Source organism: Phalacrocorax carbo, chromosome 9 (assembly GCF_963921805.1).
Source record: "Phalacrocorax carbo chromosome 9, bPhaCar2.1, whole genome shotgun sequence".
NCBI lineage: Eukaryota > Metazoa > Chordata > Aves > Suliformes > Phalacrocoracidae > Phalacrocorax > Phalacrocorax carbo.
In genome coordinates this window covers 24,782,555-24,805,635 of record NC_087521.1, presented here as the reverse complement: position 1 = coordinate 24,805,635, position 23,081 = coordinate 24,782,555, and the positions used below count along the sequence as shown (strand labels likewise).

At 45.3% G+C, this 23,081-nt stretch overlaps 1 protein-coding gene across 1 annotated transcript in view; it reads right to left on the bottom strand.

Moving 5' to 3' along the window:
• The window catches only part of EML1 (EMAP like 1), a 129,853-nt gene extending 119,435 nt beyond the window's left edge, over positions 1-10,418 (bottom strand). Inside the window, exon 1 of the mRNA XM_064460749.1 lies at positions 10,089-10,418. Coding sequence (XP_064316819.1) covers positions 10,089-10,116 — 28 coding nt within the window. The 5' untranslated portion in view covers positions 10,117-10,418. The remainder of the gene's footprint in view (positions 1-10,088) is intronic.
• Positions 10,419-23,081: the final 12,663 nt, after the last annotated feature.

The following is a 23,081-nucleotide window of genomic DNA, read 5'->3' as shown; positions in this document are numbered from 1 at the left end:
GTTTAATCTTGCTGTGTCTTAGTCCCTTATATAGTCTGAATTATACATTTTTATATACATCATTATACATGAATTATACACACACAGCTGTGACTTATTGCTAAGTCATATCTAGGGGAAATACAAAACATTCACTGAGTTTTAATTAGGTGCATTTCTCTGAGCATTCACACTGGGACAAAGAACAACTAATGCATGGTGCTTCCCACACACCAAGAGAGTACTTGCTGGCGAGGTCCCACCCAGCAAACCTCGCCAGCCACACAGCACAGGGGTCAGGCTGTCTGTCTTAAGAAGAACCGAGCTGATCCAGCCACAGTCTCTACCTGTGGGTCAGGTGGATAAAGGTATTTCTGAGATTTTAAGAGTCTTGACTCAAATTCAGTTGAGTGAATGGAAAGGCTCCTCTTGGTTCCAAGGGATCTGGATCAGGCTCCTAAAGCTTTTCCTTCCCCCAGAGAGCATGAGATGCACACATTTTAAGTTTAACCTGAAGCTAGGTCCTTCTTAATTCCTGTGATATGATCAGGCACAACCTGAGACCCTTGGCCTGCTGTCACTTTTGCAGATTTTTGAGTATCTGTAGGAAAGACTTAGGTCTTCAGATGTTGCACACAGGTCTTTTTTGTGTGCTTTTACTCCTTCATTGTGCCAGCAAGGCTCCTTCAGGCAGGTTGTCTAGCTACAGGAGTTTTCACCCAACCCTGGCTTCAGGCTGGAGACCCCTTGCCTGGGTAGCCAGCTGCCTCCCAAGGTTTGACATGTTTTTACAACACAGGGAGCTGCTGAAGTGCAGGGTCACTCTCTGATCAGAGCTTCAGGGGAGAAGCAGGAATAACCATGCCCATCTGAGCGAACTAGGAGAGCTGCTACTCACAAATATACCCCAGCCAATAAGCCCTGGGACGCCTCTCCCACTGCAGGTGGCAGCAGCAAGGTTTTTACCATTTTCACAGTAGTTTTATTAGTTAATGGGAAGTGTTCTGGGTGCACTGTGTGATTGAGGGTCTAGCAAAGCCATAACATATCCTGTAGCTCTGCAAAGAGCCCGTCACAAAGGATAAGTGTGCACGAGTGCAGTGCAGGCAGCAAGTAAATATATTTATCTGCAAAATAGATGAGAACTACATGAAATGCCAAGTTTGGCAAATAGTATCTATGGATTTATGAGGGGATTCTAGATCTAAACCTTTCAAACATCCCTCCAAACACTTCATTTCATGCCCTTACACTAGCTGGTGCGGGTGAAAGCCTTTGCTCTCTCAAGGAGCACTGAAGTGATGGAAACATGAGCCATGCAAATGGTGCTGAGAGCGGTGATGCAGCGCTCGGGGGTTCCTGCCCGGGTGGTCGGGAGGAGCTGTCTGAGATGAACGAGCCATTGGCACCTCTCCGAAATGCTCCCTGTTGTCTGTGATGGGGACAGCATTGTACTTCCCTACACCTTGTTGGAATCTGTTGTGACTCCTCAAGGGCCACAGCCAATTTACTGAGCCCAGTTTGGAGTCATCTGAGCAAGGGCTGCAGACACAGGATTTTCCTCCAAAAGCAATTTCTGTGATTGACAGACCATGTGCAGAACCAAAGAGCAGCTCTGACCAGTCCCCATGTGTCCCTCTGACTCAGTGGTGACTTCAGCTGCTCCATGAAACCCAGGACTCCTTCGGGGAACTGACCTTGGGCACTATCAACAGGTCCATGCCCAATGCTTGGCATTTGTCAGGAGCTCATTCCTCTGCCCCAGAGTTTCTTTCCCACAAGGAAGAAAGCATTTGGGGGATCTTGCCAGTCTTATAGGTGACTTTTAGAGGAGGTTTGACATCTAAGGGAATCCTAAATGCTATGAATTTAACTGTGGAAACCATTAGTACGTGGTGAGGGAGCTGATCACAGGCAGTAAGGAAATAAATGACAGGGACAGAGAAGCAACTGAATACATAGATGAGAGACTGGGCACTAACCAGGTTGGTGGGAGGGCAAACTGGTCATTTAATTTGGAGTCTTAAGGGCAAAATAAGGGAAGGGTGCCTGCCCCACCCTCTAAATTACTGCCTGTGAAACAGGTCTGTAGCAAGAGAGGGCTCCAGACAGCAAGAAGCAAATGTTAAATGCTATTATGGCTTCTAAATGCCAATGGCTTAACACAGACTACACTGGAAATGCTGCAGATATTGTGAGGCATGGAGGAGAGAGGGAGAGAAATCACATCAGTTGCTTTTTGCATGCCTTAAGTTACTGTAAACATCATGGAACAAGACTGTTCAGAAATGTGCTGTACAGCCTGTGCAAGTGCTCTTGCTCACAGACCCTGGGACAAATTACAGATTCCAAGTATTTCTACAGATAAGCAAAATCCTCCTGTCAGGGATGGGGGGTTGGGGCAGGGAGGAGAAGCACTTGAGAGCTATATAGTGTCATCTGTATTTCCTTAACTAGATCCTTAACCGGCATCCCAGCTGCAAACTTTCATGCTAACTTCAGCTGTCTCTAAGGGCAAGTCCCCCCTCAAAAAAAAAAAAAAAGTTTAAAAATATTTTCTCTTTTATACTCCCAGGTATGATTTCAGTACACTTCTGAAAACTTAGACTGCTGAAAATGCGTATTGATGCCTCTGCTAGCTCAAATACCCCCAACTTGGAGCCCCAGTAGTGCATAGCACACGCACTCACACTTTGCTTTAGAAATGCGTTGAGCAGGCGCAGCTCCTGACAGCCTGACAGCCAAATATTTAGAGTAGTCCACAGAAGGACACCTCACCTGCTACATTTTAAATGTTGCATTTTGATTTGGTGACCTCTGTATTTAGTGACAGAAGAACACTCTACTAGAAAATTTGTGACTAGCTCTAATAGTTCATCTTCTGACCTGACTTACCAAATGCAAAAGGAAATGAGTTTGCCAGCGGGTACATACATCAATTTAAAAGAGGCTGAAGGTGCAGGTTAACCATGTACCTTTGCTCAGGACGCTCCCAGGACACAGTCACCTCCCACCTAACTACCACCAAGCCCCAGGGACAGGATGCCACTGTTCTGCTGCGCCCATGCTGCCTTTTTCCTGTTTCCAGAGGTTGAAAACTTTGAATCTAGTTTTAAGAATCAACTTTATGAGTAGTGGATGGGGCTTGTACTACACAGCTACATACAGCCACGCTCCAGCCGAGCTGGGCTAAACCCCTGTTGAGAACAAGCCTGGCTGCAAAAGAGAGCAGCTTCTTTCCTCTTTGCTTTTGATGACAAAGAGCCAGCTTCACTATCTGTGGTGCTTTACCTAAGTGCAAAGGGGGAGTTGCTCTCAGCCCTCCATCCCTCTCTCTTTCGCAGCACTGTGGCAACTGCTGCATGGATTTGGGAGGCCTCAGATTTCTCCCAAATGGAAAAGCACATTTTCCCCAACAAAAGATCTGAGAAGGTGGATGTGAAGAGACTCTGGTGGGGCCGCTGTGGCCTCATGGCTCTGAAAGCCCTGTTCGAACCTGGCAGTCCCTCCTCAGCAGGGAGCCATTTAACCAAGGTTCAGCCCTCACCAGCCTGTGAAGCAGGTGATTTTAACTCTTTACGGACTGTTGGCTGAATATTTTGGATCATGGGGCTGTCTTGAAATGCCTCATGGGCAGAGAGGGCTTTCCATATGTGCCTCTGGCAGGCTCCCACCCTTGTGTCTCAGCAGGGCTTGCTTGTCACCATAAATCTGTTTCTGGGTTTTTTATTGCAAAACATGGATTCCTGGGGCACCAGAGTCACTCATTTTCCCTTATGTGTTTGCCTGATCCAAAACCTCTTTAAAACCTTAAAAAATAATGATTGCTTCATTATCAGCAGTGTTTGCTCCCTCAATGCACAGCCTCTGGTTTTCGAGGCACTGCTTAGACAGATCAGGGACCCACAGCATTTCCAGGGGGAGCAACAGAGTGGTTCAGCAGGATAGTTCCCAGCTCCCAGTAAAATTCTGGGATTTCAGTTTGATTTACATCAAACTGGGCCAAAGAACCCAGATATTATATTTGGTTTTATTTTACCCAAACATTCCAAGAATTTTTGTTCTACTTCCCACTCAATTTCAATTTTCAAGCTGTAGTATTTAAAAATTTATTAATGTATTGAAATTGTCAACAAAATGTTGCATTTTGATTTGGTGACCTCTATTTTGTGACAGAATAACACTCTACTAGAAAATTTGTAACTAGCTCTAATAGTTCATCTTCTGACCTGACTTACCAAATGCAAAAGGAAATGAGTTTGCCAGCGGGTACATATATTAAGATCAGAGTTTCTGTGAGGTGTTCATCAGTTACAAGCTATGTTAAATAACACAGAGTGTTCCAGGTTCTCATCGCTTTTCAAAAATTAGCTATTAGTGCTTAATACTACTATGATGGTGATCGTGCCCCTGTCCTCGGCACTGGTGAGGCCGCACCTCAACTATTGTGTTCAGTTTTGGGCCCCTCACTACAAGAAGGACATTGAGGTGCTGGAGCGTGTCCAGAGAAGGGCAACGAAGCTGGTGAAGGGTCTGGAGAACAATTCTGATGAGGAGCGGCTGAGGGAGTTGGGGTTGTTTAGCCTGGAGAAGAGGAGGCTGAGGGGAGACCTTATCGCTCTCTACAGTTAACCTAAAATGAGGTTGTAGCGAGGCGGGGGTCAGTCTCTTCTCCCAGGTAACAAGTGAAGGACAAGAAGAAATGGCCTCAAGTTGCACCAGGGGAGGTTTAGATTGGATATTAGGAAAAATGTCTTCACCAAAAGAGTTGTGAAGCCCTGGAACAGGCTGTCCAGGGAAGTGGTTGAGTCACCATCCCTGAAGGTATTTAAAAGAAGGGTAGATGTGGTGCTTAGGGACATGGTTTAGTGGTGGACTTGGCAATGATAGGTTAGCGGTTGGACTTGATGACCTTAAAGGTCTTTTCCAACCTAAATGATTCTATGATACTATGATTCTGTATAGATCTGGTGCAGCCAGAAGAGCCTGGAGGCAGACGGCAGGAGCCAGGGGGGATTTCCTCCCTGTCCCTCCCTGGTACAGGGCTTCCCCCATGCCTGAGCAGGTGGAGGACAGGCTGCCAGCTCAGGTGATCATGGCAAAGGTCTCTTGGGAAAAGAGGGGAGAGCAGGAGGGAGCCATGCAGGCTGCAGGAAATCCCCTGGGATTTCAGCCAAACCAGGTAGAACTGCCTCATGGGTAGGATGCTCTCCTATGAAAGTTGCGTGCAGAGGGGTGACATCTTCCCTAGTGAGCCTGGACCAATCAGTGGCTGAAGCAAAAGAACAACCCACTAAATGGCTTAAATGCTGGCATTCAGAAATGCTTCTTCCTTGAGGATTTATACGGACTGTCAGACATTTTTACCTTTCCTCTTTAAGACATTTGACTCAGCCATGTCCATTGCAGCTGCAGAGCATCTTTAAATGATTTGGCCGTGGCATGTAGCAAGTTAGCCAAGAGCCAGGCTGGACTCTTAGACCTTCAGATGAAATCCCTAGACAGACTTCAGGCATTCCGCAGTGGCTCCTAACTCCAGCAACCTGACAAGGCAACACAGCTTCAATGACAGTGCTGCAGCGGTAGTCATTCACAGTCACTCTTCATTCTGGCTTCACCCCATTCTTTCCCAAAACTGAAAGCTTTATATGGGGGGTTTTGTCTTTAAGAGTACTGACTGCAAGACTGCTCGTGCCTCAGTGTGCAAAGCTAGCTCTGCAGGTGTGGGAGCCCCAGCGCCCTGGCCTCATCTTCCCCTGGCCAGAGGATGCTCCTGGCGACTTCTGAGTGTGCACGCTGGTGGTTTTAGTGGGATCAGGAGCTGTCAGTCACCCTGCAGACAGCTCTCTTGGGATGCTTAAGACATGCCATTACCTTTCTAACCTGCAGCAGGTAGCTGGGTTGATATGCTGAAAAATCCTTGCAACTTCCCTGCTTATCCCAGAGCACTAAACACAGTCTGTACAGCAATTGTGCAAGGTGATTTCAGTGTGTTGCCTTTTATTTAGGATCTCACCCTGCAAACAGTAAAATTCAGTGGGACCACTCACATGGCAACATTACTGTCTGAGTCAAGACCTTTTATCTAAGGTTTAGACTGCAAAGCAGAACTGGTGCTCCAGCCCTGAGGGGACACAGAGTTATCTGCAAGAAGCTAGACATTTTTTACCAAATCTGATGAAAAATTAATTTAAAGTATAGTCCTATTCTAATATGAGTACGTGAAAGTAGGGTAATTTTATTTGACAGGAGTACTGCTCATGCATGTGCTGAATCATTCCTAATGACTAATTTCTAATATTTTTATTACAAAAATGTATTTGTGCCATATTTTATTCCCAGCAGCTGTTTAGAGACAGCCCAGTGTGGGAGGTGGAGGTCTCACTCACTAGCAGCCTCTCTGGCTGAGCTAAATGGACTCCCCATGACAGTGCAGAATGTGTGTTGAATTTCAGGAAATCTAAATTCCCATAGGTTTCTGGGATATCGTGATTCTGAAAACACCAATTTTAGCAAATTGGCTCCAGTGTGTCTTAAAGACATGTTTGAAATGTGTAATTTTAGCTTTGAAAGGAAGTATTTAGCTAAAGAGTCAGGAACATATTTCAGATTAAAGGTTTTGTTTCCTCCTCTACTGAAATGAGGCCAATAAAAGTTTGGAAGGAATTTTAAGGAAATTCAGTTAGATTTGCATGCCACCTGCTGCAGAACAAGCTAAATTAATTTTGTTTCTTCCCTTCTTAGTCCTCGTTTAGTAAATAACAGAGAAAGTGTGTACATATGAGACTCCCAGCATCTGAATAGCTACTCCCTGTTCAGCAATATAATCTATTACAGCTGAATACCTTGTATTATTGCAACGGTGATGTTATCCACAAAAAGTTACCCATGCCATTCAAAGTCAGTCTGTGGCTGAAATAAGGAAAAAGAAAATAAGGAAAAGGCACTTTAAGAACCTTTGCGTGACTTCAGAGGTTTTTCCTGAAGTCAAAAGGATTGTATTAATAACCAGAACCATCATGACTCATATATTCCTAATCAAAATGCTGGGTGTGTGAAAAGCTGTTTGGTCGTACGGAGACTGAACTATTTCTTCTTACAAGAGAAAAATAATACACACAGGAGGAAGCGCTTAAATAATTGATGTGCTTTTCTTTTATCTGCATGTAGGAATGACAAGGAATCTATGTATGGCACTAATGGATAGCATCAGTATGTCAATAATTTCTAATGAGGAAGAAATAGGAGTGCATTTGTCCTGAAGTGACTGATCTTTCTTTCTTTCTTCTTTATCTCCCCATGTTACAATGAGAAATTAATGGTGTAAATTTTAGAATGCTGTTCACTAATAGATTATTTTGATAACAATGCTTTCAAGTGCCTTTTTTGGTATTAATCCAGTCCAAAATGTCTGTACACTTGCTTACATTTAATCTACAACCTGACAGCTAGGATCCTCTTTTATTTTTTTATGTCTTCTGTGCTACATTCAAAAGACAAAATAAAACTTTGTTTGCATCACATGTTTAATTTTCCATTCCACATCAGCAAAAGGGTGCAGCCACGCTGAAACTGAGCATAAAGCAGAGATTTAAAAAAAACTAGTGCTTTCATCCTGAAAAATTGCATAACCATTTCCAGCATAGAAGTAGGATACTCTTACTGAATAAAGTTTCTTGTTGAAAAATTATTGATATATCGACCCATTTATATCCAGCTATTTAACTCAAAGATTGTATTCAGCAGTTCCCTCTGGGTTGCTTGTCTGAGGGAACAATTACGCAGCTGTTCTTGCTACATTCTTGTGTAGGCTGAAAGCAGGCTAAAAATTCTGGCATTAATTTACTGTAACTACAAACCGCAGTTCTCCAGGTTGTCGATGAGGCATACCCTCTGCAAAGAGGTTGGTGGCAAAGCAACACATACACTTGACACTCATATTGTGCTTTGGCTAAACATACTTATAGCTGTGTGTCTGTGTTTACACGGATGCATGCATACATCGGTACGGTTTGTGTTATAAGCAGGGCAACTACATTATCTGGCACATTCAAAACCAAGGATTTTAAAAGTACAACGCCAGCCTTAATATGCTCATTGGATTCAGCAAAGTGGTATTTCTGCACTAGCAGACACTAATCATTATTTTAGAAAGTTTGATGCTGATTTTTTGCAACCCTTTTTATGGAGTTTTTACTGCTAAAGTTTTAATCTCTGAACTGTCTAAAAGTAAAAGAGCAATAACCGCAAAGAGAATTAGTTGATTTCAAAATACCTTGATGTGAAAAGCAAGCTGTCAGCAACGGGTTCACTAAAATCGCTTAACTGCACAGGAGTGCCTCCATTTCTATCTCCAGTGCTGGTTTTGTGTGTATTCATATATGCATATACGCACACACACATCTGTCCATACATGAACCAGAGCATTATGCACGGTCCGTGCAGTAGGTGACCACTTGGCTGTGACTGGTTATTTGTGCCCGGTGTGGGGCAGAGCAGCGGGAGGCCGGGCAAGCCCTGCTGCTGGGGAGCTGGGCTGGAGGCAGGGCCGGCTCCGGCTGGGGGACGTGGGAGGATTACTGGGGAGCAGAGAGAAACAAATATTTCCTCTGCGTATGCTGGCATGTTTCCGATCCACGTCCACATCTAAGCTTCACATTAGCTTTACTTTTCATTCCTGCCCATAACAAACTACTTCCTTTCCTCAAATCATGCATCTACGAATGCTTTTCTGAGGGAAACCTCTTAGGTCCTTTCAGCAGCAAAGGTAATTGAGATATCAGTAACTTCTGCACACAACATGCCATGCATGCTCAATATCAGTTTCATCATTAATATCAGATGCCAGCTAAATACTGTCACTGTCACCCTGAAATATCCCACCCTCAACTCAGAGTGCTTAACAAGCAAAAAGAGGACAGGCCCTTAAAATCAAAGCTTGAAGAAGGGAAGCTTTGCTGGTTAACAGACCAGCCCTTTGAAACAGTAAGCAAGAAATATTTATCCTCATCTCTCCTCGCTTTAGACAACGATAGCAACTGTACGGCGGCACAGGGAATTGCGCATGGTGCAGTTCACTCTGCACCATATACATAATTTATATTTTTCAACTCTGGTATTGAGTGCGCATTTTTTGGACCTGGGATTGTTTTTGTAAGATGGACGTAGAGAGGGGAGGGGAAAAAAAGCACTGCAGCAGCCTTCTCCTTCTCCAGCCCCACTTTTTAGTCCAGATCCTCATCTCTGACACACAGCTTTCACAGGCCAGTGAAATACAAGTCCTACATAGTATGCGTACATATTTATATGGATATATACAGATGTGAAAAGAGAAACGCTTGCCATGGCAAAAGGGAAAAAGAAGAAAAAGATGTTTTCAGTGGTCCATCTCTTTATAAGTAAAATGCCTCGGCAGAGAATTACTCTAGCATTTTGACAAGTTTCCTTTCATGCAGACAGTCAAGTGAGTGTTTAGAATTCCTGTAGAAGTTAAAATAAAAAGCTGAGAAACATGCTTCTTGGTGACATGCTCTCCTGCTCAGTGAAGTTTGACATATACAGCTATAAGTGCTAGTAAAGGACCCCTTTCCAGATACAGCCAAAACACATAAGGCACTTACTTTGAAAATAGGTACACTTCTATTTCCTTTCAGCAAATAACCCCTTCGCATTACATTTATCTGCCCTTGCTGCGGCCGTTACCATTCAGGAAGGTTTATCAAGGCATGAACACAAGACGTTCACAGCGCACTTGGTCCTGCAGGACCCATCCCCAGAAACTCTCCTTCCGGAGCTTGAGACCATGCACCTTGATACCATCATTTCTCTGGACACAGACGCTGCAGACCATCTGCCTGAATTACCGAACCCTTCCTCCTATCCAGCCCCGGTGCCTCTAGAGAAAGTCCAGGCAATACCACCCGTGTCAGCCCTCCACCACAGGCTCATAAGCAACCGCACCGGGATCCATGGTGGTTGCAGGGAGTTTCTCCTCTGCCTGCCACGGCTCCGGCTCCCTTCAAAAGCAAGTGGCTTCGCGTGTGACTTTGCAATCTGAGAATGTGAACTAGTCGGCAGGACACCGGGGTAAATATAAATCTGGCGCTTACCCACAGGCAGTCCCTCGCAGTCTGACATCGTGCAAGAAGTCCTCCTCACCGGGGGCTGAGGAAAACCACAGCAGGAACACAAGCACGGGTCCTTCGGCTTGCAAAGGCAGGGGAAAAAAAAATATCTAACAATTTACAGCCACCCTTCTGTTACACTGTACATCTACCCACCCAGAGAGCTGTAGCAACAGTCCCTTCCCTGCCTTCTCATTATGGGATGTAAAGATAAGAATGTGCTTTTGTGCCAAAAGAGTGTGCTATTGGTGGATAAATTTGTTGTCATCCCTCCCCTTCGCAGAGTTTCCTCTTTAATGTCACAGAGGCACATTACCCTGTCGGAAAGGCCATCGAATATTTATGAAACAGCTTTTAAGAGCTAAGCCGCAAATCTGCACTGGGGAACCAGGCTAATTGCTGTGCAGTGGGGTTGGTGGTGGGAGCTGCGCTGCTGGGGCACTCCTGCTTCCCGGGAGGGGCTGCAAGGGGGAGGCGGTAGGCTGGGGGATATGCTCTGACATCTTGCTCTGTACCTTCTCAGTCTCCAGGTTAAATAAGGGTCCAAGCAGAAGCACTCACTGCTGAAGAGGGGGCAGGAGCCAGGGTGTATCTGTTTAAGGGGGAAGGAAAAAATATTATGTTCTGTTTATACTGTAATATCTGAGAAATAATTTTTGTGGCAGTGTTACTAAAGGCTGATTCATGGTATATAATATTCTTGTGAATGCGGATTTCTCTTCATGACTTTTGCTTGCTTAAAATATCCTGCTTTAATGTTGCCTTACTGAAGCATTTTGTGGCTGCTCCTACAACTTTTTTTTTAATCTTTGGAAACGTATATGTGGGATTTGCTTGGTATGAGATTTCCAGACTGATCCAGTCAGTAGAGAGTACCCCTGCACACCGGTGTGTTCATTAGGCACCTTAATGAAGTGCAAGCGAAGGCTCTGGCAGCACTGGAGAGATGCACAGGACCTGGCGGCGCCCTCGGCACACAGCGGGGTGGTTTGCTGCTGCTTTTTCTCATGGGAGCAGTCAGGGACAGTCTGGGCTTTACCTGACACAGACCTTTAGCGTCCGAGTTCTTCACAAATACTGGGGTTTTGGACCCAGAACTAGTGTGAGGGCTGGAAGGAGAGGGAGGCAAGGGCGGGCTGGGGCCTCTGGGAAGTGCTTCCCAACCCTGTGGCCAGACCCAGCCCCTCAGGAAAATGAGCCATTGGAGCCCCAGGGGACACCTTTCTTCAAAATGCCTTGAAGAATAAAAGGCTTAATTTACATGAAGTATGCTTAGCACCTCTGAAAAATTTGGCCTGGTTTTACTTAGAAGCTTCAGCCTAAGCCCCCAAAGGCTGACACTGCTGGCTCTACCTGCTTTCTCTCTGAAGAGAAGCCTTTTAATACTCTGCTGGTTACACAGCAGCATAGCTAGCCATGGATTCAATTCAGGATGGCAGGCCAGTGACTAAGAAGCTAAAATAGCTGCAAATGAAGACAGTTCCCAAAACTATCCCTCATGTTACCTGCACGGAGCTGGACAAGCGGGGCCAGGAGTGTCCCATGACCACGGGGGTTTGCCAGCATGAAGATCTGTTGGCATCGTTCTGTCAGGGACAGCCCTTGTCCATGGCTGCTTCTAGGCCTGCTCATGCAACAGCACAGGGATATTCACTAGTGTAAGGCTCACCTGGACGGCGGCTCTGGAGAGAAACAGAGCCTCAAGTTGTGCTCTTCACCAAAGAGGCTCTACATGAGAAGTTCAGGGCATCGTGCTTACCCTCTCCATCCTGCTGCCACCCACACACTCAAGGAGTGGTCTCCAACTATTCTGGAAGATAGACTCAGAGGTGCCTGGTCTTAATCTCAGCACGCATTTGGGAAGGGAAGAAGGCCTAAACCAGGCCGGAGGACTTCTCTTCCAGTGCAATTTCACTGCAGAAACATATTGCTCCAACATGTGTGAATCGAAGCTTTCTTAGCTCAACCCTGTACAAATGCAGGCTCCCAGTTCTGCAAGCATTTATGTGCCAATTTAACTTCAAGCCCCACTGAAGTTCTTGGAACTACTCACAGTTATAAAGTTAAACACATGTGTAAATATTTGCAGGATCAAGGGCTCACCATTCTGACTTGTATTCACAGAGCAAACAGCTGCAGCTGATTTTGAAGTTACCTTTCACAGCTGTGTGTGCTGGTGCTCCTCTGCTGAAGGTTAGAGCCCTCCAGCAGAGCTGGACAACTGCCTGCAGTGAAGGCATGCCAAATCACAGACCGGTGTCTTAGCCCTAACTCGTCTTCAAGAACAATTTAGAAACATATGCCTCAGTCACCCCTGTTACATTGTCCTTGGCCAAGCCTGCTACAGGGGTCAGCATCTTTTGGAAGAGGGACAGAGAAGCCAGCAGAGAAGATTGAGAGGGGAGGACAAATACATCTTAAACTGTTACAGCAAAATTGGCAAGAGCTTGTCTGCCAGAGCCATTATTAGGATTTGGCCTTGGAAGAGATCTTCACTGAAACACTAAGCATGAAATTATCCACGGGGTCAAAAGTTGAACAAAACAGAACTAATTCTTACAATGATACTCACAAATGCCTTTGATGCAGACTATGCCCATTAAAAAACTAGCTTTAATCCCTGGATACTTTAGTTATAATGTTGGGTTTTGAGAAGTTATTTCCTCTTTTTTTGAGTAAAACTGAGGATTTCTTTTAACTCCCCCTATTTCTCAGCCTGAAAAGTGTCATGCTTGCTCCTGGAGAAGGGCCAAGCCTGGGAAATTTAACTCTGAAAGGAGAAAGTTTGGGGAATTTTTGAATAAGCCTAGTGTCTGTCATGGCAGAAAATGCAAAAGCTAAACAGTAACTAAACAGTAACAGGTGAGAAGTAAAGCACAGACTATTTTAGGGGGTATTAAACTAATGTGAGAAATGTGCTAAATATTTGTCAATAACTGCTCTCACTTGGGCTTTCCAAGGAACCTGAAGGATGCTTACGCCTCAACACACAGTGAGAACAGGTGATGAAGGTCTGCTTCATATTACTACCTGACAGATAGTCATAAAATTACTAACAAATAGCATGAGTGGAATGGTAAATGTAATCCATGGGTGGAAGCCACTGGAGTATTTCCTAAAGAAGGTTTGCCTGTCTCCCATGGAAGAGAACTGCATTGCCCTGATGCATCTTGAAATACTTAAGCAGCTTCTGCAGTGGCCATGCCCCTCTCTGGAGCTTTCCAGGAAGAATCAGAAATGTCTTGTTTGCTGTTTATGCCACAAATCCTGCAGATAACCCACAGTCTAAAGTGTGCAAAGGGCTTTTGAGACACCAAGAACCTGGAGCTGAGCTAACATGCCTGGGGAAAGAAGACATATGTGGGCAAACCTGGGTGCGGGCACATACAATGGTGCAAGTACACAGTTAGTCACCTTAGTGCCCAAACACTGTCTGTCACCTATGTGAGTAAGACACATAGTGGGACTTAGTTTCTAACCCAGATGTTTAGACATCCCATTATGCTCCTGATCTAAGTGCCTAAATGCCTTGGAAAATCTGGTCTTTGAGATTTTAAATCCTATGGGGGATCATAATTTTCCCCACGACAGGCTCAGCCATCTTACTGTGCAAAGAGTCAGATCCACCCAAAAGCTCCCAGCTGGACCAGGGCTTTTACTATTGCTGACTCGCGTCTCACTCAGCCACAGATGGAGCCACTCTCGTCCAAACCTCATAGGAAGAACAGGGAGCTGCCCTTCTCACTGTGGGATCTCAGGCCCTGCCAGACGCTGGCCACCTGCTAACATTACTATGGAAGGGTTTTGCTAAGCTCGTCACCACTGTAGTAGTATGTACAAATTGTTCTCCTTCCCTCTGCTTTTCTCTCCCCTGGCAGAAGGAAATCACAAGAAGTGAGAATGATTTCTTTAGCTAACCAAGTCAGATCTCATTATTAAATCTGCAGTTTTCCATGAGATTGAAGCAAGAGCCTTACTGCCCGCTTTGGCAGGCATTCACATCTCCCATCAGTGTGATTTCCACGCAGTTTAAATAGAGAATGGTTGAAATGCACTTCTCCCTTCTAATTTATGCAAATACCCTTGGGTTTTTTCCTGCCATGTGAGGAGATTTCTGCCTGTTGGGTAAGGGAGGATTCACAGCCTGGGCAGGGGGGGGGAGGGATCAGGCTAGAGGAGAAACTGCAGGCTGATATAAGCAGGTTGGCATCAGGACATGGGTGTCCTTCCCTCAGAGAACTGAAGAGCCCAAAACACAGTCCTGCAGGCGGGGATGGTCCCGGGCACTGGGGTGGTTCTGGAGCACAACCCCCACTCAGACAAGCTGAACGTTCCTGCCAGCACAGACAGATGAGCTGAATAAATTCAGCACGTGCTTTAAGTCTTTTGCTCCTAGTTCTGTTTCCCCTGGGAGTCATGGTTAGGAATTTGTTAGCGAAGACTGGTTTTCCCCCCTTGAAAAGCCCTGTGGCTGGTGGGGAGATCATGGGCCTTTCTGTCCTCTAGTGTAAGGGGTAAAATTAACCACAGCTTTTGAATTGCACCCAGATAAAGTGCAGAGAAGCAAGAGGGGACTATGCTGGACAGCCACCACCCGCCCCACTGAGAGCCCCACATCTCCCTAGTCACTGGCAGGGCCTCAGTGCAGTCCCAGCTGCACCTATGGGACTAGCGGGCCAAATCCAGGGTCCGTGGGGCGCTGTGCCATGTGCACATGTGACACAGAAACGACTCCATAGCTGCTGGTCAGGCAGGCCTGAACCTCTGCTTGGCAATCAGCAGAAGCCTGCCCTGAGCAACCAGGCTCGGACTAGAAGTCAAGCGCCCAGCAAATCCCCATAAGTGGGATTTTATTTCATTATTGTTTTCTGAAATATTCTGTTCACATTTCAACTTGATGGACAGGGAGCATATTAATGCAATCACAAGAGAAGCTGATGCACCAACAGGATCCCATGCGGGTGCATCCAGTGAAGGGAAAGTGAAGGGAAAGTGATTGAAAAAAGGCAAGACCCAGCTGAGAGCTAAAACAGTCCTCTAGGAAACAACAAATACAAAAGTAATAGCAGCCCCACAAGATAACTAGGTATATCATCATTTTGCATTAATCTGTATTTTATTTAATTTTATTGACAAGATTTTCACTAGTCACAATTGAATCTGAGCTTTGCATTCAAGAAAGGAAACATCTCCATCATCTCCTCTGATCTCACCCTAGAGGGGAGATTAGAAGATTAACTGTCAGGTGACACCAATCCAATGGCAGGGAGAATTATTTTGCACATCCAAAGAGAAAATGGGGGAGAAATTCTGGCTATCTCCAAGAAATGTAAACCTTACCAGTGATAATTGCTGGCTCGCAGAGAAAATATTTTATGCAAATGTGCAGATATAGAGTAAATAAAATAAGAAGATCAAAGACTTGGAAGAGGATTTATCTTAAAGAAGAAACAAGTGGATAGTCTGAATCTCAGTGGCAATTTAGTCTCATCTAATTTATAAGCAGTTGCATTCTCTGGGGAGGAGTTATGGAAGGCCATTGAAATTATGTGAGGAAATAAAAAAACTACATCCGAAAGACGAAATTGGCTTCAGAGCTGCAGCAGTTGTTGCTGGCAATGTCTCCTGACACATCGGGTACCAAAATGAGCCTGCCCTAGTGTTCAAGTGAAATGCATTTGCACAGGATGGAGAGAAGGTGAGCACGACAGCGTGAGCCCAGCTTTCAGCATCTGCTGATAAATGCAAGTGTCTCTTTGCTGGCAGGCTCTGCAGGAGTCACCCAGCACAGGAGGACTGAGGCTGAAGCTGTTTGCCCATCAATACATGGCAGATTTTCATGCACAGCTGCAATTAGTGTTAATGGGAGTTTCCTCTGCAAATGTTCCAGGTGTTACTGAATAGTCTCCTTGTGAACATAAAAAGGCAAGAAAAATTATACGATTCAATCTGATCTTGATGCTTCTTGTTTTAACGGCACTGTTGCTGTTTATTTCAGTGAGATTAAGATTGATTCTTGCACTGCTGAGTGTAGCTGCATTTGCTTTGCACAGATCTGGTGGAAAAAATAGTGTAAGCCCTGAATGTAAATATTACGCTATCAAGTGGTGGGTTTGAGGAGAAGGTGAGAGTCTTGAAAACCTGATTTGGCAGCTGCAAAAATAACACTCAGGCAAACAGATGGTCTCTGCAATGAGGGAAGTCTTTAAAAGATTCACAAATTAATGAGTTCTGCCAGGTTTTTAGTGGTTCCTACCAAAATTCCTATAAATCAGCCTAACTGGGCAGGGAGGTGGAGAAGAGAGGAATCAATAACTTCCCTAGACAGCTTGTATGTCCAAGATTAGCTGACAAAGACTTCAGAGCTGAAAAATCCCAGGAGGAATTACAGAGGCACAGTATTGTCCTTCTGGAAGGCAAAAGCCACAGTGTTTGTCATGTACTATCAGTGCTCTGGGGACTAATTGCAGCTGTCCGTGATCAAGGATATCGGTTTGGTGATAAAGGAAGGTGAGGTGTCAGACACACTGAATTATTGGCTCGTCCTGGGAACACTGAAATGTCTTTTGAGGGAGTGAAAGCCTCCACCTTCCACCACAGGTCAAAGACCACAGCTTCACCTACCTTCCAAGGTTGGTAAAACGCAGAATTTTTACAACAGCCAAACACAGTCCTACCTTCAAATAAGTGACATCTCATTTCCATTCTCATCTCCAAGACTTTCTCCCTGCTCATTGCTATGTTAAGCACAACAAGATGCTTTCACCAAGCTGAAAATATGACATTAAAATTGTCACTGGCCAAGGTTAGCCACAACAGGTAACAGAAAGATCAGGGTTTCATCCCAAACTTGGAACAGGAGCACACTATGCTTTGGGGAATGACCAGCAGCAGAAAGAGAGGACCAGAGATATCTGATAATCCTGCAGCTGATCATCTGTCCAGCTGATCTTCTCTACCAAAGCAACTGCTGTCTCCACAACACTGAGTGAAGGTCTGCCATGCTGGGAGACAGAATTAATTAAGGAATTGCTGATGGAATTGGAGTTGAACAGCGGGAGAGATTATTCATTAGAGTATCTATGAAGTTTGTAATATGGTGCACTTCACAACCCACTTTCATTTGCTTCTTTGCAAACATTCGTCACTAGTGTTTGACCATGGGAGCGGTCTGGGAGGAGTTTTCTTTCTTAGTTGTTTGGAGCTGCTTCCATTTCACAATAAGCACAGTCACAATTCACGGAAGCGGTGACCTTGTTGGCAATTTCTGCAAAGAGGACAAGACTCCTTGGGAATAGTGAATAAAGCAGATTATTACCACATAAGTGACCTCTGTAAATCACATTGGGGGTGAGGCATGTTGCTGAGGAAAAAGGAAAGCTCACTTATGACTGCTTTAATAGCATATAAATAGTCTTTCCAAGCAGTTTTCATTGAAAACAGGATTGGATTTGGTTTAGGTTCTCTGATATTGATGATTTTCTCTACACTCACCTCCAGCTGCCTCAAGGAGAAATTCTAGACCACCTCAGTGTGGTTAGACTCTCAGCTCCAGAGGTGGGGAGCCTGGGCTAAGACGCACAGTGGGGACTGCAGCACCTTGGTGCTGAGCCAGGTAGAGTAGGGTGACAGGCACTCAGAGGCCTGGAAAAATCAAAGTACCCCCCCTGCCAGCATGGAGAGAAGGAAATTCTGGAAGGGGGTGAAGTGACTTTCCTAGGGTCACCCCAGGAGGCCATGGCATGATGGTGGGGGAGCCTGGTCCCTGCTCCACAGTGGGCAAGGGGCAAACAGGGGAATGCACTAAATCAGTCAAATCGGAGTAGTGCTTGCAAACAGGAAAGTCTCAATAAAGCTGATTTTCTTCTTTATTGTTATGAAATAAAAGAAAGACAGAAAAAAATTGTGTTTCCACTCAATGCTCATGAAAAATATGAGAACCTTTATTTAACTGAACTCTCCTCCTCAGTGACTAAAGTGATGCAGCTGGTCCAGGACACCCCTTTGTAACTGCACACTCACCAGCCTGGCTGCACCTGGCTGCATTGCCACAGAGCTGGGCAGCTTTGTGGCTTGCTTGGTGTCCACCTGGCTGGGGTTGCTCTCTGATAAGCTGTAGTCATTTCTGAGACTGAAATATCTTATGACTTGTTCTCAAGATACTCAATAGTCCTGCAGCAAGTGCCTCTTTCAATATATGAGCAAATGCCGCCACCTGCTCTGGGAGCCAGAGGCATTCAGGAAGCGCAGTTCAAATGTTTTATGCTTTAAAATTGTAGGGACAAGCTTCCTTGCAATTTCATAATTGGATGCATGAGGCTTTTTCTTCCTTCTCACTCTCCTGTCTCATCCAGGGCTAATCTGGGGACTCAACTTCTCTGCTGCCATTTCTGCCCACAGGCATTGTACCCCACTGCATTGGAGCATTAGAGGAATTCCATCAGTTTCACATACAATTAAATGAACCCAAAAGCTTCCATCTCCGGGCAGTGCCAGGGTTGCTGCTGCCTGTTAATATCCCCTGCCACTGCTCTTGCACTTCTCAGTGATGCCTTGTTCATATTATCACAGAATCACACAGAATCATGGGTTGGAAGGGACCTCAGGGATCATCTAGTCCAACCTTTCTAGGAAGAGCACAGTCTAGACAAGATGGCCCAGCACCCTGTCCAGCCGAGTCTTAGAAGTTGTACCTTTACTCCCCTTCAGCACAAACTCAAGACAGTATTGCAGTATCCTGCATCCATTCCTCACCTATCCCATTATTAATCCACAGAAATGACAGGAGTTAGTAGAAGCAGGTGAACTTGCCTCTGAAACCCTGGGATTCAGCTAAACAACAGGTCTGCACATGAAACCATTCTTATGTTGTGCAGAGCAGAGTCAGATGTGCTGAAATGCCATCCCCAGGCCGTCACTGCAGCAGCTGAAGTGGGCTACTCGGGGATCCTGGCATTCTTGAAGTACAGTGTCAGTGTAACTAGTTGCATTTTATCACAAAATTATAGTTAAAGGTTACAAAACCTTATTAATGATGAGATGTTAAACTTGCATGGAATAGACAAGAAAAACCCAAAGGCTGCAGAGCTGAAAATTAAACCATGATTGATATTATTTTTCTTTTAATTTCGAAAACAGCAGAAGCCTAAGAGAGATCTGTCTCATAGCAGAGCCTACATCTAAGGAAATTCCACGTATGGTCAAATGTCAAGTTGTTTCTTCTGCAAAGGGCAATGTGGCAATCGTATTTCCATTTGGAGAGAAGTTTTTTCCTTCGAGCTGAGTTTTTCAGTGGGGGAGGGGGAGGGAGAGAAAGCAAAGTACGCTTTTCCTTTCAGCACACGTGCATTCAGAAACCCGACTGCTCATTTTTAAAAGGTTACGGCTCCCTTCCCCACTCCTCCCCATGGGCACAGCCTGACCAGCCACACCTTCACCACCGGTCCTCCCTTCGTAAGGTCTGTCTTCTTCTTCTGGGAGGTTGCTGAGATTAAAGTGAGCCCTTGGAAAGGCACACACTGCTGGCACTGAAATAACTAAGACTCACATCCACCCATCTAAAAGCAGAGTTTAGTCCAGTGCTTTCTTGCCAATTTAATGTTCATTTTCATCACCATTTCCTCAAGAAACAAGATTTGCACAGTCCCTTTGGTAATAAATCCTCAACCCACTGGCTAGTTCCAAGCAACGACGAGGTCCAAAAGGCACTGAAGTTCCTGCAGATTCCAGAAAGTATCTGGGACACTGTTAAAGGGGAGAGATTGGACTAGTTTAAGTCTGCCTGATTTGAGACAGGTTGGCAACATGAACCACAGTCAGTGTGCGTGGCCAGGCTGGCCATGCTGCACACACAGAGCCCCGAAGCTGGTGTGCATGTGTCACCTCCGTCCCTGCCAGCGGCACAGAAGGGGTTACAGGAGGCAAGAATCCAAAAGGAGAGGCTGGGGTGTGAGGCAGTACTGCAGTGAGGGCTGCTGGAGAGGTGGTGGGGGATTGCAGTGATGTGGTGGGGACGCTACAGATAACCAAAGGAGAAAATGGGCATCACTGCAGCTAGAAAAATAAGGTGTATAGGAATGGCAAAAAATTCATAGCAAGCCAGCATTCGTTAGCACCACAGGGGTGCAGGGGCCAGCCCCATCCCCACAGCCAGCCTGCCCAGGGCCTGCTGCCCACCTGCTCCTTGCACGTAGCAGGGCTGTGCTTGGCCTCAAACCCTGTAGGGGTTTGTGGGGGGTTTTTTGTCCCTGTAAGGCTCAGCCCTTTCAGGAGGAAGCTGAGAACTCATCTGTTTGTTTCTGGAAGTCACCTTCATCTTCCTCCCTGACCTTCCTGCCTCCACTGCCCACCCTGCCGCCGTGCTGCTCAGAGGTGGGAAGTGCAGCTTTCCCAGCTGCAAACCCTTCTCCCGGCTGTTTCACTGCTTCACCAGGTCATCACCAACCTCAGTCGAGAGCCCCCAGCTCTCCTTTCCATTTCCCCCACTTGCTGCTATTTATTGCTCGGCGGTATTCAGGGGAGGAATGCAGCCTGTCCTGGGGAAAGGGCTGCTGCCGCTGACGGGCTAAGTTTAGTTCCTGGCTTTGCCAGGGATCACCTCTGTGACACTAATCCAAAGATTAAATTTCTCCCTGCCTCAGTTTCCCTCTGTAGATAGCAAAGTTTCCCTTTGTAACCTGTCTGGGGCAGGAGCTGGTTTATACTGCTTGTTTACACTGTGCCTATCACTGGAGCTCCTGCCCTGGCTGTGGCCTTGGTGTGCTTCTATAATTAGTACATTCGTGCTGTGTTTTCATTAAAGGTCTTGTTACACTTTTGCTATGAAAGACAAAAATACTAACTAGAGCTGAATTATAATTCTTCATGCTATGCTTTTTTATTTTGTATGGAGTTCCATTTAAATTGTAATTCTCTAACAAAATTACTCTGGGACTGCCTTCACGATTCTAGATATTGATGTGAGAACTGATGTGGCCACAGACAGTCTGTCAGTCTTAAAGCCCTTCCCACAGGTTCCCCAGGAAGAAGTCAGCCTTCAGAGATGTAACCAGAGCTACCATCAGTGTTTTGGGAATGAAATGACAAGAGTCTATGAGCAACAAGAAAACAAAACCCACTATTTATGGACTGAAGCCTTAGCTTGATTGTGTCTCTTTAAAAAATCACTGGAACTATACATTAAAAAGCAAACCTCATCTATCACATACATATTTCATCTGTACCTTAGAACTGTAATTAATGGCACAGGAAGCTTCATTTGACAAGCTGTCCTCAGGGCAGACTTTTTACTTCTATCTACATCAACAGGACTCGCTGCTACTCTTTCCTCCCCTTCATCACGCTACTTAGCAAAGAGAGCAGATGTGGGGCTAATCCACATTTCTCTCTTCATTGATGAATACTTCCCTTAGATATAGTAAGACTAAAGAGAATAATTTTTTCAGAGGTGGAAGAAGATGCACTGGGACACACACAGCAGGAGGTGAAGAGAAAACTCCTGTTTGTAAAGCCTGCCTGCTGTGTGAAACAGCCAATGCTAATTCAAACTGAATACGATTGAAATTAAGCACCATGGGCCAATTTAGTCCCTGGTGCAGCACCAGTAACCCAAAGGCAGATGACTCGATCTCACTGAACTTACGCCAGGAGTGAACTTGACCCACAGTGTTATGTGGCATCTAACAGTACAGCCAGGAAACCTGAAATACATCACACGGGTGTTCTGGTTGTGGCTGGTACTCTAATGCATGCAGCTAGTTGTTAGCTCTTGAGCCCTTGTCATCTCCAATAAATATTTCTGGTGGTCATTTACCTCTGTCCTTTTCATAACGACGGTCATCATTTACCTTCATCTTTATGAAAAGGTTGCAGAGCCTCTCCGAAAGCATGAGGGACAATAAAGCAGTTGGGTTTATGTACCTACTAAATAGTGGATGATGCGTGTTTTTCCAACCAATTCAAATGGAAAAACAAAAAGGAAAAAAAGTTATAACCTTTATGCAAGACCTGCCCGATGTAACACATGCTCATACGATGTGTACTGAATCAATCACAAAGCAAATCAGCTTGCAGCAGGATGAAGATGCACAGGCATTAACGCCAGGAAGAACCGAGGTGGTATGAACCACAGGATCCCAAAGGCTTCCAGACACCGAGTTACAGATCTTAGGCTATGAGCAGGAAAGAATTTAGGTTTCAGTCCTTCCTTGGGCTTTGTAGCATGTAAAAGATGAGGCTGCTGAGCCCGGTTTTGCTGTTTGAGGGGAAATGCAGTGCTGCAGTGTTACCCAGCACCCCTCTGCAGGGACACGTGCCATCTTGGCAGGGATCTTTTCCAGGCTCGGCGTAGACTGTTTGCACAGCCTCTGCTCCTGCTCGCTCGGGGGCTGGGCAGCCACACAGTGCCTGCTTTGGCAGCACTGAAGTCAATGGGAGCTTTGCCATCAGCTCTCAGGGTACCAGGCCAACACCCAATAGTAATACTTACAGCTTGGTGATAGACCTTGTACTTTCCCCTGTGCACTGTTAATACCCAAAAGTAGAATTTCATGGTTAGTGTTCTGCCTCTAAGGTTTACTGCCGATCATCTGCATTTGCCCTATATTGAATTATTTCATCTGGAATCTAGCAATAACTAACACTGCTAGCTCTTCCTATCAGGTGGGATGGCTTTGCAAACTCAATCTATCGGATGAGGTTTTTGTAAAACCACAGCCAAAACTTGACTTTGTGTCTGGCTGTGTTTCTAGATTGCATCTGGGTTTAATTTGGCTTTTATGTCTTCCAAACAAGGATTTCATTTTTTGGGCAATTTATCTACAGCTCGTTATCCACTACCTACATCTCTCTTGCTATGTAATATAATACTGCAAAATACTGCTTTTTGTTTATATCTACAGACCTGGAAATAGTCCTTTTATAAATACCATCACTGAGTTTATCAGTATTAAATGTTACAAGATTGGCAATACACAAGAA